Source organism: Eleutherodactylus coqui, chromosome 13, assembly GCF_035609145.1.
Source record: "Eleutherodactylus coqui strain aEleCoq1 chromosome 13, aEleCoq1.hap1, whole genome shotgun sequence".
Taxonomy (NCBI): Eukaryota; Metazoa; Chordata; class Amphibia; order Anura; family Eleutherodactylidae; genus Eleutherodactylus; species Eleutherodactylus coqui.
Window position 1 is genome coordinate 72676798 of NC_089849.1, and position 15954 is coordinate 72692751.

Here is a 15954-nt window from a genome sequence, read left to right on the forward strand (position 1 = left end):
GGCGGGGAGCAGCAGGGGAGAGCGGGGGGGAATGGAGGGGAGATCTCTCTCTCCCTCTCCCCCCCACCCCGCTCCCTCCTGCTCACTCCCGCAACTCACCGCTCCCCCACGCCGGTAGCCGAATCTTTTCTTCCGAGCGGGCAGGTACTCGCTAAGGGCAATGCTCGATCATCTCTACTAGTAGATATAACACAAGTTTCTATTCTTGTCGATGCAATGTGAGCTAAATACATCAGCCGCAGCTGGACAAATCTCTTTGGTAATTTACTATAATGTATCATTCTGTAGTCTAGTCTGTTAAGCCCATGGAGTATTGCCTAGACTACACCTAAATCCTTAGGTCTCCATTCCTTCCTTAGAAGTCCCTTTCTTAAATTGATAAATACATGTGCTATACATATATTAACTATATTGCTCTGGAGAGTGTCTGTCTAGTACCTTCATGCATATTCGGACCAAACATATATTATTTCATGATTGGATGAACTTGAGACCCTAGAAGTTATGTCAGTAATTTACACTACAAACAGGTGATAACGATCATCATCTCCATATATAGGTTGAAATTGACCTTCCAAAAAGTTGGTAGGTACAAAGACCATAAACACAGAATAACAAAATTAAATGGAGGAACCATGTTAGTTGTTCTAATCCATAGGTTCTACAACACTTGTTTGAAGTCATTGGAAAGAAAAATATCACAGTCACATTTTCACAAGATTCATGAAAATATGGTGAAATAGAGGCTTCGTTGTGTTTTGTGAAGTCTCCGCAGATGGGATTGACATTAACATTATCTGCACATTGTCTCAATTAGCATATCTATTGTGTAAAGATCTGCTAAATTATTTTTGGTATAATTTATAGGATGTTTAAGCTAGGTCTTCCTCCGAGTTAACGCCGCACGGGCACAACATACAGAAATATAAGGCCATAGACGGACTGTCAGTGCAAGTCTGCAGTACAGACTCGTACTGCAATCCCTGTGTTGCCCATGACTGAACATCTCCATAAGGCCTCATCACACAATTGAATGCATAAAACGCTGTGTGTTGCCAGCTCTGCTGGCAGAGACCGCATATGTTAGGTGACCAGACAATCCCGCTTTGGGATCCTGTGTCCTGCTTTTCCCCGGGATCCCAGTGGGACAGCCATTTCTCCCGCTTTCGGGACATTTGATCACCATTAAAGTGATTATCAGCCAGGGTGCCACAGGTCCTTACCTAGTGATTACTCTGCGGCGCCGCTGCCGGATGCACACACTGATGACAGTGTGTGTATCTGGGATCATCCTCCCCTTCTTCCCCTGACCTCTTCTTCCTTCTTCAAGAGAAGAGGACAGGGGAGGAGGCACTGCTGCGGGCGCACGCACTTTTGCTGAGAAGAGGGCAGCTGCGCACTGAAGACCAGGAGGGTAAGTATATGAGGGTACTCTATTACTACTGGCGCTACTATGGGGGTCAATGCTACTGCTGGGGTTGATATTAGTAATAGTGTCCCTATATTAGCCCCAGTAGTAATAGTATTAGTAGTGACACCACTATGGGGGTCACTATTATAACTGAGGCCACTGTAGGGGACACTATTATGTTTTGATGTTAAAAACTTATGAAGAGCTTAAACTTCAGTTTACCATGGAAACATCTGATTAAACATCTAAAAACACAGAAACAGCAAATTTGTGAAAACCAAATTTTGCATCAGTCTCAAATCCTTTGGCCACAACTGTATACTTCATTGATGTCTATGAGCATAATAAATCTTCTGCATCTAGTAAACTATCCCCTTGGGTTGAGTTGTAAGGTGTGGAGGGATCCCCCCACAAATGTTAGGAGTCTTGGCTAATACTTGTTTACAATTATATATGCTACAGGACTGTGGCACAATGTGCCTTGTTCAAGTGTGAACTATATTATACATCAGTGTTTCCCAAACTCCAGTCTTCATGACCCCCAACAGGTCATGTTGTCCGGATTTCCTCAGTATTGCACAGGTGATGGAATAATGGGCAGTGCCTCAGACATTGATGGTCTTACTATAGGATATCCTGAAAACATGACCTGTGGGGGGGTCGGGAGGACTGGAGTTTGGGAAACACTTTTAGGCCTCGATCACACAGGCGATTTTTCACGTGATTTGCGCATGCGCATGCGATCTGCGATTTTATAGAACCATTGCTTTGCAATGGTATCGGACACATGGGGCGCTTTTTATGCGCTTGTCCGATAAATTATAGAACAGAAATCGCAGATCACAGCTGTGGCAGAGAAGAATGATGTTTGCCCATTGAATTCAATGGAGCCGGCAATACAGCCGGCTCCATTGAAAGCAATGGGCTGCCAGCGATCGCAGGATGAATTTTCGGGAAGGGCTTAAAAATATAAGCCCTTCCCTAAAAAACATCCAAAAATGTGTAAAAATAAAAAATATATATATACTCACCTTGTCCCTGCAGACGGAGTTCAGCCGCGGCCGGCCGGCAGTTCTCCTGAACTGCTGTGAGTAGTATTCAGCAGGTTGGGATTTTAAATCCCCACCTGCTGAATGGGCTGCCTCTGATTGGTCACAGCCCTCACCAATCAGAGGCAGCTCTCACTCACCCATTCATGAATTCATGAATGGGTGAGTGAGTGCTGCCTGTGATTGGCTCAGCGCAGGGACCAATCAGGGGCAGCTCTCAGCTGTCATGCAATGTCTTGCTCCAGTCATCATGATTGGAGGGGCTCTACACAGTGATTGGTCCACATCAGCACAAAAAAATGCTCTAAACTGACTGATGCATTTCCGGCAACATCCAGCTCCTTTAGTCGCGCGTTATGGTCATTTTTGACTTTTTTTAATGGACTTTTTCCTACACGACTTTTTTATTTTTTTTAGAAGCATGTCAAAGTAAACTTTAGTGTTTTTACAAATTGTTGCCGTTGGATGAGCTGGACGTCCTTTTTTCTTTTTTGCATTCTTGCTGTGCCTGGTCAAGCGTGTCCGTGCTTCTGTCCTCCGGGGAGCTTGGTTGGTGAGCTGGTGTTTTTTTTTTTCCTCGTTTGTATTGTTACATCCAGTCTCTGCCAAGATTAGATGGAAGCGGGAGTTGGTTGGTTCATGTCTCTGCTGCTTGCTGCTCAGCTAGCTAGGAGACATAACTGAAGTAGGCACTTTCAGGTGGTGCTAGAGAGCAGAGGAGCCTAGTTTCTAAGGGATAGCTGTTGAATGGAGCCTAAGCAGGGGGTAAAGAAGTAAGTGCTGGGGCTTGGGAGGTGGCTGCACTGTACAGTAGAGATTGCTTTCTGCTGAGTCCTGTGTAAAATTGAGGCAATGTGGTCAAGTCACTTTTTTTTTACCGCAACAACAGCAGAAATACAGCAGTCACGGTAAAAAATATGGCATTACCGCACTGTCCAAATATATGCTTTTGTTCCCTCTTTTTCTGTCTCTCTTTCGGTTTCTTTTTTTCTCTATTTTCTTTCTCTCTTTTTTCACTCTCTCTTTTTTCTTTGTCTTTTTCATCTTTTTTATTCTCTCTTGTTTGTTCTCTTTATCTCTCTCTCTCTCTTTCTCTGACTATAAAACGCCGACTGGATGCTGCATAGCTGAACTTGACTTCACCTTTACCAGCTGCCATTACTGTGTGCTAACTATTTTTCCCTGGGACTTACAGTAGAGACAAATAGTGTACAACCAGACATTGCAAGAAATATTGATATGAAGTACGTATCAATAGGGTAAAAACACTAATGAAACTGGGGGCTCATCATTATATGCTAGGGGTAGAGGGCAATGGTATCAGAAGATGAGGATGTTGAAGAAGAAACTTGTGGTGAAGACCGTAGCAAATTGTATGGCAGAACAAAAAGCAACCAAAAAATACTGTTGCGCTAGCTCTGCCTATGTTTTCCCCAAGTTTCTTTCTGACTCTGCCTCTCAACACCAGACACGACTGTCCCTAAGCAACCTACAGTTGTTGGTGTACCTGTCTAAAACACTATCCCTGAGTATAAAAACACACTGGGACCAAGTGAAGAAACTTAACAAGCTGTGCATAACTGAGTTATCCAACCTTTAAAAATTGATGGCCGATCCTCAGGATATAGCAAGGAAAAGAACAACACTCTAAGATCAGCAAAAAGCTGGATGTATACCTCCAGATGTGGCATTCCTCCTTCTCACGCAACTGAGCAGTAAAACAAAAAAAGAAGAGAAATCAATGCAATCCAATGCAGTTGCAACACACTAGACAGACTGCAGTGAGGGTTTTGTGTGATACTGCTGTCACAGTGGCTCTATCACGACCCTCCCTAATGGCAACTTTAGGGTATTAGTAGTTGTAAGTGATGTTCTAGTTTGGGTATTCTGAGTGTAAAGTTGGATAGAGTACGATGGTAAATTTGTCAAGTTTGTGATGCCAATCCGTAAACAGGCCAAGACCTGTATCGGAAAAAATAAGAAGAAGAATAGGAAAAATAAAAGGGATTTGTCTTTTCCCCTGGAATGTAGTATGGCACCTCAGTGCAGATGTTGCAGTGGTGAGAAGGGACTCCAAGAGGCAGGGTTTGAACTTTGAATCAGCGGAAAACAATTTATTTAATAAATAAATTTATAAACAATAAATTTATGTACTTTATACATTTAGCATTACTTTGTTGCTTGAGAGGAATACACACATCCATTTACATGCAGACATTAAATACAGGAACCTTGTCTGTACAGTTAGAGCACTATAAGAAGTGAGAAGCACGGGAATTCTTTCTTTCCACTATGCTTTGCCCTCCTGCTTTTCTCTCTTTCTGTCTTCTGGCTTTAAGTTACAAATCCTCCAATTACTATTACTTCAGCTGACCCTTTTTTCTTCTGTAGTTACTGGAACTGATTCTTCTCTACTTTAATCTTTCTTATAACCCTAAACTCTGTTTGTACTCACACTTTCCTCCTTCTCACCGCACTGTCTCCTTCTGGAGCTGGCTTCTACCACTCCATCTTGTCTTCTCCTAGAGTCTTTTGCTAGCTCTCTCTAAAACCACATCCCTCTCTCCTTTATCTCAACTACTCTCAGCCAATCTGTGAATGAAACGTATCCCCCAATCCCAGGACAGCTCTCTCCTAGCTATCTAAACCACCAATAGGGCCAGGATGGGATGTCTAGCACAAAATGAGTGACAAATAACCAAACTTTAACCTCTTAAAACTATACATACATTTATGGCAGTAACACACTGTTCTGTGCAGTACACTACACAGTGTCAATCCCAGTCTCTTTGATTACCTAAGTGCAAATGCAACATTTCAGCCAAACATAGCCTTTTTCAGGCATCCTTGGAAAAGGTTATGTTCAACCTAAACATTGCATTTTTACTAGAGATGAGCAAGCGTACTTGGTAAGGACAGATACTCGAGCGAGTATCGTCCTTACCGAGTACCTGCCTGCTCGCCACCAAAGATTCGGGTGCCGGCGTGGGTGAGTGCTATGTTGTGGGAGTGAGCAGGAGGCAGCGGGGGGGAGAGAGAGATCTACCTCCAGTTCCCCCCCCGCCGCTCCCCGCCCCCCGCCGGCACCCAAATCTTTGCGGGCAAGCAGGCAGGTACTCGATAAGGACGATACTCGCTCGAGTATCTGTCCTTACCGAGTATGCTCGATCATCTCTAATTTTTACTTATCCTAAGCATAAGCTATAAGCATCTGATCATTGGCGGTCTGTCACTGGGGATCCCTGCCAATCAGTTGATTGAAGGGTTTGCTGCCTTTTTGTGAGTGTCGCAGCCTTTTTAACGTTTACATCTGAACATGATCCTGTTCATGCTCAGAATGCTCACTATAAATAATACGGCACGGACAGGATCATGTTCAGATGTAAATATTGGAGAGGCTGCAGTGCTCACATGAGTATGCAGCCCCTTTAATCAGCTGATTGGCAGTAGCAGAGCCCCCCACTAATCAGATATTGATGGGCTATCCTGGGGATTGGCAATCAATTTTTAAAGGATGGTTAACTCCCTTAAATATAAACCAAGGCAGACAGAAACAAACAGAATTCTAAGACAAATCACAGACTAGGAAACACAAACTGAGCTAGAAGTAATGAAGGAATCAAGACATACTGACCGAACAAACGAGAATTGAACAAGGTACTTAGAAGTAGAAGGAGGAATAATGGATCAAACACATGCAGTTACTGCTAACAACTGCACAATATTGGTGAAGCCAGGGATACTTAAAGGGGTTGTCTCGCGGCAGCAAGTGGGGTTCAGCACTTCTGTATGGCCATATTAATGCACTTTGTAATGTACATCGTGCATTAAATATGAGCCATACAGAAGTTATTCACTTACCTGTTCCGTTGCTAGCGTCCCCGTCGCCATGGATCCATCTAATTCTGATGTCTTCTGGCGTTTTTAGATGCGCTTGCGCTGTGCGGTCTTCTGCCTGGTGAATGGGGCCGCTCGTGCCGGAGAGCTGGTCACCGCGTCGTCATCGTAGCTCCGCCCCATCACGTGTGCCAATTCCAGCCAATCAGGAGGCTGGAATCGGCAATGGAACGCACAGAGCCCATGGTGCACCATGGGAGAAGACCCGCGGTGCACCATGGGAGAAAACCGCAGTGCATCCCTGGGAAAGGACCGGCGGCCATCTTAGGGAGAAGATTTTTATAACTCCATATTTCGTCGGATCGGTGAGTAGCAAGCGGTTTAAAAACTGCTTTAAATTCCTATTTTATGCCAGGGGGGTGACAGGGGGAATGGGGTAATGTTAAATTTTGATGTTTGCCGCGAGACAACCCCTTTAAAGGAAGACCAGCCAATGATGAACTGCACCGTAACAAGATTTGGCTGAACAATGAGGTCAGCTATTCCCCTCCAATGGATCAGCTATGGATACAGTCGCATGGCAATCGACCCAACAACAGATTAGAAAGCTGCTTGTAACCATCTCTTTCTATCTCTGTTGTTCTATTTTACCCCGAACTCTCTTTTTCTTGTTCCCACTATTTCTTTCTCATTCCCTTTCTCTCTTTTTGATTCTCTATCTCTCTTTTTCGTTCTCTATCTCACTCTTTTTTGTTCTCTGTTTATCTTTCTCTCGTTCTCTTTCTCACTACTCCGGCTGTAGGTTCGCCACATGTAAGTCACATTCTTAAAGTCTACCCCCATTTTTGCCATGACTTGAGAATCAGCCTCCCAGGTTGACATCTCTAGTAGTGTATATCGCTGTGCCTGGTTTATGAATGGCCCACATTGCTGATCACTGTGGATCTTGGGGAGAGGCCACCACTAAAGATAAGACATCAATTGAAAACTTGAAACTTTTTTATTTTTCTATATAAGGACCAATTTGCATACTATTAAGTAGAATACAGCAAATCTTAAGAAATTCTCTCAAAGTAAGAAAGAATAGGGTTTTTTTTGTTTTAATAAACTTTTGATATGGCCTGTAGACATGTCTCTGCTGTGGTGGGGGTTTGTCAGTTAGTCTCCACCAACTTAAAGGGGTTTTCTAGTCTATTTTAACTGATGATAAATCATTAGTAGTTGAAGGACGGGGGTCCGCTGCTGAGGTCCCACGTCCATCAGCTGATCATCAACACGTCATTATCAATGGTCAGCGCAAGCAGAGGTAGCACTGGTTTCACTCCCATTAAAATGAATGGGAACGCCACATTGCTTCCTGCTCATCTCAAGGTCAGGACATCACGTCCTGTCCTGAGCAGGAAGCATAAGGGCAGTGCGGCACTCCCATTGATTTCAACGGGAGTGAAGCTGGCATTGTCCCTCCCTCCTTTGATCATTGATAATAGCATTCAGCACGCTGCACAGTGCAGCAGGCTGGACAATCAGCTGATGGACGGTCCAAGTGGCAGACTCTACTGATGACCTATCATGGGGATAGGTTATTAGTTAATATAGACGAGAATACCCCTTTAAATGTAGATCATGACCGCGCTCTATGCAGATGCTGAAAATATCATGACCAAGCTATCCATAGATCTTCACAGTGTGCGTCCCCATGTCAGTAAGAATTTGGAAGTGGGGAATTAACCACTGGGGAAAAACTAAAAATCCAGAGTCTCACTTCAAATAATTTGGAATGCTGAACTTCATGGAAACTAGTGTAAAACACTCAAAAACAAAATTCTTATGCTGATATGCAAACTCTTGAAATTAACAGTTTGTGCTCAGTCGCTGGAAGTGCTAACCACAAAGAAAAGTCTGGAATTTCACTGATTTGGCCCATGTAGAGAATATTCCTTTAACTGCGAGGTGTTACCCATTTCTGTAAGCAAATGTATTATTGTTTTCCTACTTCAGAAAAAAAAGAAAAGTGACATTTTTTCCTTTTCAGTTCTCTCGCTTCAAAACCAAAGCAGACACCTGGTTTAAATTAAAGTCTGTTTCAGCACACAAGAATCTCCTGGCTGTGGCAAAGAATCCACATAAAAATCTGCGCAGCATGGCCAAAAGTGTGGTGTTCCTGAGGCATCAGGCATTTCGGATCTCTTGTTTTACCGACTTCCATGAAGTACATGGGGAGCTGTCTCTAATGAACTGGAATTTCCTGGAAAGGCAACTCCATGCCTTTAAAGTTGTGGCCCACAGGATGTCTGGAGAGGGAGGGAGTTTATGAACTATGGATTAAATCAAAAAACGTCTTCCTAATAAAAGAAAAATAAGACATCTTAGCAATAACTGCTAATGGAGAAGTCATTTCAACATCATTTCATAATATTAGCCCTAATAACACTAGGAAGCGATTGTTAGGAAGCTGCTGGTTATTTTTAGCCTTATTGTAGGGATCAACAAAAAAATAATACCTGTATAGGCAAGAATTTAAGATGTTACAAAGTTTGTAAGTGAAATCTGAAGATGGGATTTGGTGTCAAAATGCACCAATTGTATAGTCCTGGAAGCACACTCCACCAGTAGAGCAATACTTGGTGCTCCACTGACAATGCACTATTACCTCTAAGGGCAAAACACATGGGGCATGCTCTAATATGCTCGCAGGTTCGAAGCGTATTAGCCAATGAACCAGGTCCTTTCTTTTTGACTATTTGAAGTTCACGCTATTGCGTGCAAGTTTGCTAAAAAAAAAAGCAGGAAGATTGGTCCTGCTCTATCGTTATCGGACATAGAAAAAATGCATGCAAGAAAGATAGGGCAAGTCCTATCTTTTCTCTCGCTCTTATATTAACCCAAGGAAGTCCCGACAGTGAAAGCGATTCATTGATTTTCCCGGGACTAAAACATGCCCATCTGAAGAAGCCCTAACTCTCTGCTTTATGCAAGACTTTACCCATTTCTAATGGACAATTATCTAAGGAGGCTTCATATCAACACGTAGCGAATATGTGATCTGAGGGCAGGTTTCACCTAGTTGATCTGCCGGTGCAAGCTCTCACATTCTTAACCTAGTTAACGTTGACATGTAGGCTCTTATATCAATGTCATTTAGTGATTGGGAGGCAGCTCCCCCTGTCCGTCATACAGTCTTTAAGGCCAGTTTCACACGGGCATATTACGGGCACATTTATGTGCCTGTAATACAGACAAATGTTCCGGCCCAACCGCGGGTCTACTGACCTAAACCCTGAGCATCATAGGACCCTATGAATTTAGTTTAGTAGACCCATGGTTGGGCCCGGACACTCATCCATAGGATGAGCCTATGAATGCATCCTTAATATGCTTGTGTGAACCTGGCATAGCGGAGGTTTCATATGCAGGGTTTTTTTTAATCATTTTTGTGGCAGTTTTTCATGCAGTTTTTTGAGCCAAAGCCTGAAGTAGATTCAAAAGATATAAGAGATACGAAGGCAGGAATTCTACTCCTCCTTCCTGCTGGATCCACTTCTGTCTTTGACTCTGAAAAACACATGAAAAACTGCCACAAAAAGCCTGTATGTGAAGCCACACTAAGAGACCTTTCACATGGGAAATAGGCCATGTATTCAGCGCATCCCGGCAGCTTTGTGCATCTAGACAGAAATGTATACCAGGTCGGACCTGACGTACATTTTTGGTAGAATTTACACCAGTTTTTGGCATACATTATTCATATTTCTGGCGGATCCGATGGCCACTCCCCTCCAAACATGCCCCGCCCACTTTAAAAAAAATTGGCAAGGTTAGCACAGAAAGGAGAAAAGTTGCATTCTAATTTTACTGCATTGGAAATTTTGGTGTTGACATTTTCTATGGCACCCAGAAAATATTTGTAATTGATGGATAAAAAGGAGCAATGCGCTGTGGGCAACTAATCTCCAAGGTGGTGAATTCCACTAACTGCAGCATATTCCTTAATTGGTGTTAGCCATCTTGGGGAACAGGGCACATGCTAAATAACTCTAATTATACTCCATTCAGTAGGACATCAGAATTAGGGCCCCTTCACGCCAAATTTGTGCATGCAATACGTAGAGACTAAAACACAGTGATTTCAATGGGTTCACTGTCATTCATGTTCCTTTTTGTGCACGCGGAAAAAAGCACAGCATATTCTATTTTTGTGAGCATTTGCGGCCCAGAAGTCCCGAAAGAATTGCATGGGAGGTGCTTAAATGTGCCCTCAATATGCACGCGAATGCATAATACGCTGCGCAATTCGGTAGGAGGAAGAACACATCTGAAACTTATTAGGCTACATAGCCTTTAAAATCACAATGGATGTATGTCCTGTGCCCACGTAAACTGGATCTGCGAGCGCAAAAGGTACAGTAATATGGGTCAAAAGTGCATTGTTCATGGTGCAAATGACTAATACATATAAAGCAAGTCATTATACATAATGTTCTACTCACATTTGTGTTGGAGTCTGCAGCGCAGATCTGGCACAAAATTCCAGATAAAATAGCACAGCATGATGGTCTATTTTGACCAGGAATATGCTGAGCAGTATGCCAGAAGCCCAATGGAGGCAATGGGGTCCATTAACCCTTTCCAATCCACTGTCTGACCTCTGAAGACATTATGATTTAAGTCTATATAGGTCCGATGTTGGAAGACGTCCGTCGGGGTTCTCTTACTGTATATTGCCAGCCTCTCTGCTGTCGGAGCCTATCTAACGTGTCACCTCCTGCAGTACTGGCTTTAGCCAGCAGATAGCGCCGTTGTATAACGGCAGAAAAAGAGTAAGCTCCCTAGAAAAACCAGGATACAAATTGGATTGGAAAGGCTTAAGGGACGTTGGTTTCCATCAAAGGATGGATCCATTCCTGAATGGCATTCAGTTTTCCTGTCTAGGACAGTTGAATGCCAAATGCATGTGTGAACCCAATCATGTAGAGCTAATGAAAGTTGTAAATCACTTTCTTTGTTGATGACAGGAGAAAATTTGAGGTCTTTTTAGACGAGTCAACTCTCGCTTGAACGGGCAAGTGACGTCACCACTAACTCTTTCGCATTCGAGCAGGCAAATGCATAGTTGGCTCGTTCAAATGAGAGTCATTCAGTCCCTGTATAGGCGGACTGAACGATCGCTGTTTAAACCGAACGACAAGCCAACGATGATTTTTACATTAAAAGGAACAACGAAGGAAAAGCCAACAATTCTTGTTGGTCATTCGGTCATTGGCTCACGTAGACCAAACAATTCTCACTCATTTGTTTTAACCACTTTTTGAACAATCATTTTTACGTCTTGAAGCACCCTTCCAATGGCTTAGGAAAGATCATTTCATTTAGCTAATATTGTAACCCGATGTCGTTGTATAAGGCACATAGGAAAGGAGGAAATAAGAAGCTTTGAGGGCAATGGAAAGTTATCATGGGGATAAAACTGTACATGTGTATTACACTCTGTGGGAAACTACAGTAGGAAAGTCACTGAAGGAGGAAGTAGTGGCGTACTTGTAGATGGTAGACTACATAACAACATATTATTATTCTTCAAGGGTCAGCAGGATACTTTCTTGTATTAAAAAGGCACATAGGCTCCTGAAGAATAATTATAATCTTGATGCCTTACAAAGCATTAATCAGGCTTCATTAATATTCTGTTCACTAGTTCACAAAAGTACAAACGAGTCCAAGGCACCGCCAATACGATCAATTACTGCCTGCTGAAACTTTGCTGTTTTGCTTACATGCTCCATAATAAAGTAGTAATTGATCATATTGGCTGTGCCTTGGACTTTTGCCCTCTTTATACCTTAAGTAGCTCAAGGTGGAACCTACTGCCAATATATCTTTGCCATCCTTGGACCTGCTGCACATCACCCACTTGGATACACAAGTTCAAAAATAGCATGGCATGGAGATGGTAAAAGTAACTTGCCGATTGGTAGGGGTTCAACAAAAGCATCCTCAGCCAATCACAAGAATGAGTGGACTGAGAGGACATTTTATGCACAGTTTCCATCCAGGTCCCAGGTTGCACAGAACTGCAACTTCATTCTCGCAGACAGTCCCAGCAGATTTGTTATCACTTGCTACTCTACAGCCATTTACTCCACTTGATGTAAATACAGGCTGTTCCCATAATTCAGAGCATAATCAAAAAGACTGACCCAGCACTATATCTCAATACCGGTTTAATGCACTAAACTAACAATAGTGTACTTGAGTAGGAAGGCATGGATGAGCTATATGATGGTATGGCACACGGACCCTTGGGGTCCTGGAACATGAAATTTAATTTTGTGTTGTGGTTCCTGTAGGAGATAAACCCAATTGCAAAGTTAAAGAGTAGCATGAGAGAAGCAAAAATCTGCTTACCGCATCTCTCTTAGCCCTGTGGGACTGAATTAAGGGAATGTAGGTTCTGGTAGTATGGAGTTTTCGAAAGCGGCCCAGCATGGATCAGTATGAATCTCTTGCAGATGACGATGGATTGCTTCCGGGATAATTCACTACTAACATAGCAGAAGGAGGCCATTTTAAGTATGCTTTCACATAGGCTCTACTACCACAACTTATGTTCCCTTACTTCAGTCATAGCAGCAGTGTCAATGGTCTCCTACGGCACTAAGAGGGATTCCTGCTTCTCACATGCTACTCTTCAACTTTGCAATTGGGTTTTACTTACAGGGGCCACAATACAAAATTGAAATCCATGTTCCGGGTACCTTGTTCTCCTTACCATCCGTGCCTTCCTATTCAAGTATGCTATTGCTATTTCAATATAGGACACCGGTACTGAGATATAGCGCTGGATCAGTATTTTTGACTATACCCTGTATAGAACCCAACTAAAAGTACTTGCAAGACCAAATTGTAATTATAGATGGACCTAGTATACTGGAATCGTTTCCTACTCCTATTTATACCTAGGGAAAATTGAGATCCTGTGTAGAAAGAAGTAGAGCTCAATCCATCTTCTTCACTTGTTTCGGTGCCAGTAGGTCATTTTAGTTTATTCTCTGTCTCATGTGAATTCTTAACCAACTAAGAGTAAAGAATAATAAGAAAATTATAACCTGCTTGATTTATGGTCTTCTCTTTAGGATGCTTGAGTATTCTTTGGATCTTCAGAATGTCAGCTTCTCAGCGGTGCGCACAGTCCGGGTTTTACGTCCACTGCGAGCCATTAACCGGGTGCCAAGTAAGTTCGCTTAAACGTAAATCAAGGAGTGGAAAAGAAACACATTTGCAGAAGCCGCGTTCCATTGTCTGATTGTATGACAGAGTATACTTTATTTCCCAATGTGTTATATGTTCCTCCAAGGCATTCAGAATTTATTCAATGTTGGTCTCACCGTGAGCTTATTCGTAACCATGTCCTAACCTGCAGTACAAGAGATTATAAATCACCGCATCGGAAAGTAATAGATTGCCTTAAAATGGCTGTGTATGTCTGAAAAAGCACGTCCTAGTTCCTACTGACACCTGTACTCCCCATACTCCATCTGGAACTTATCGGAAGTATCCAGCATGATGTATTGAGCAGCACCAAGGAATGGTCAAATTTGTATTAGTTTTAACATTTCACTCATCCGTTTATAAAATGTTATATTTCGTCAGGCTTTCAAGTTATATACAGGCCATGTGATACTATTCCAAGTATTCCAACCTTAGTAAGTCGGGCTTATTCCAACCAACCAACCACTCCAACCTTAGCAAGAAGTCCTAGCCTCCGATTGCAAAACTTGGAGACACGTTGCTTACCAAGTTGCCTTCTCTTTTTAAAGCACTTGCCGGGCTGCTCTCGAGGGCACAAGGAGACGGAGAAAGAACTCAGGCAACACTTTCCCCTGCAGTCTACATATCCCGAATTGAACTTGTCAGCCACCAGCGAGCCTGCAGTAGATGTAGACAATGCCCTACATAAATCTTCGTTCGTGAAGCCAAGCCATGAGAAGTGCCAATGGCTTAAATGTTCTTCGGGAAAGTCCAGTTTTCCTGGAATAGTAGCCAGATTGATCATGGCTGTCGCATTCAGCAACTGTCCTTTATAGTATTGTACGGTAGCTGGCATTAAGCCTTCCCTGGCAGCTGCAATACATACACATTATTCCTGAAATCAATGGCACAAGAATATATGTAAGAGATGAACCCAGAATACAGTACAAACAGGAATGCAAAAAAGTGGTCATTGTAAAGTGAAGGTCTGCTAGGATGGTAGTGAGTGAGAGTTAGTATTGGTGCACCATTGTGAATGAAGAAACCACTAACCGATGTTGCGAATAATGTTGGGTCTTTCCTGTTAATTGGAGTTGTGTTTTGGCTGAACACTAAATGGCTTATCTCACAGTATATATAATCTATACACAGAATACATAGGATAAGGGATAAATAAAATAAATCTTGTTATTTGTATAGCGCCCACATATTCCGCAGCACTTTCGAGTAATGTATTTATTATCCCCCACCAAGCTGGGTACTCATTTTACCGACCTCAGAAGGATGGAAGGCTGAGTCAACCCTCAACCTTCAGGTCGTGAGCGAGAGCTTAGGACTGCATTTCTGCTGCCTTAAAACTCTATGCCATACGAGGCTCTATAAATGTATGATTGCTGGGAAGTCGAACCATTGGGACCCCCCAATATCAAGAGAATCCTGTACCTGTATTCCCTACTGCTTCATTCACTTTTATAGAACCGATGGAGATAGCGGAGCACAGCGTTCAGCTATCTCCATGCACATTGAATAGTGGAATAATCATGCATGCACACTGCCGCTCCATTCACTAGGGGGACTTGAGGCGCTCCATTCTAGTGATCCCTGGGGTCCCAGCAGTCTGACTTGCAGTAGTCATACATTTATTCATCAGAATAGGTAATAAAAGTGTCTAGTTAGAAAACCCATTTTAGACTTTGTTCGCACGGAGCTGTTTTATTACACTTTTTGATTATTTTGTTTAATCAGAAACCCAACACTTCCATCCCTCTTTTTTAGATCTAATTTTGGTTTTGGCTAAATAGGCGCATTGAAAATTTCAGTGAATGAGAAGATATTAATATAAACGGGGAATGGAAATGTCAGGAAAAGATGGAAGCCGTCTAATATTACCGTATTACTGCTCTGTAGTTTATGAGGCCCCGGTGTGCTATCATATGTCTCCAGTTGCATTCGGAGGCATCTTTATAGCATGATCCATTGGATGCTGTATGAAGGAGATATTCTCCCCTAGAAGAACTGCCTCCATGGGAAACATATCTCTACAATATGGCAGCGTATGGAGGCCATAGTTCAAGGCTCCGTGAGAGTCTGTAGGGGCTCCATGCACATAGCTCTGCTACCTATATATTTCAAACTATTGGGATATTCGCTGCGCTCCCTTTTATTGACTTTTGATTATATAATCATATATACGGTGTCCCAAAAAATAAATACACACTTCAACATGAAAAATACAGCTTTATTAATTGATTAATATAGACTTAAAAGGATGTCTGGCATCTGTGGTACAACTACTGACATCTTTGGAGACAAGATAATACTACGTACTGCCACCATAATTCAAGTCAGATTTTGAAAAAGAGCATAGATAGCCTCTACTGAAGTGTGTGCATATTTTTGGGACACTCTGTA

At 42.6% G+C, this 15954-nt stretch overlaps 1 protein-coding gene across 6 annotated transcripts in view; it reads left to right on the forward strand.

Moving 5' to 3' along the window:
- The window catches only part of CACNA1G (calcium voltage-gated channel subunit alpha1 G), a 179977-nt gene that overhangs the window by 14080 nt on the left and 149943 nt on the right, over positions 1–15954 (forward strand). For all 6 annotated transcript variants that reach the window (XM_066586608.1, XM_066586607.1, XM_066586613.1 and 3 more), the window contains exon 3: positions 13428–13525. In XM_066586608.1, coding sequence (XP_066442705.1) covers positions 13428–13525 — 98 coding nt within the window. The remainder of the gene's footprint in view (positions 1–13427; positions 13526–15954) is intronic.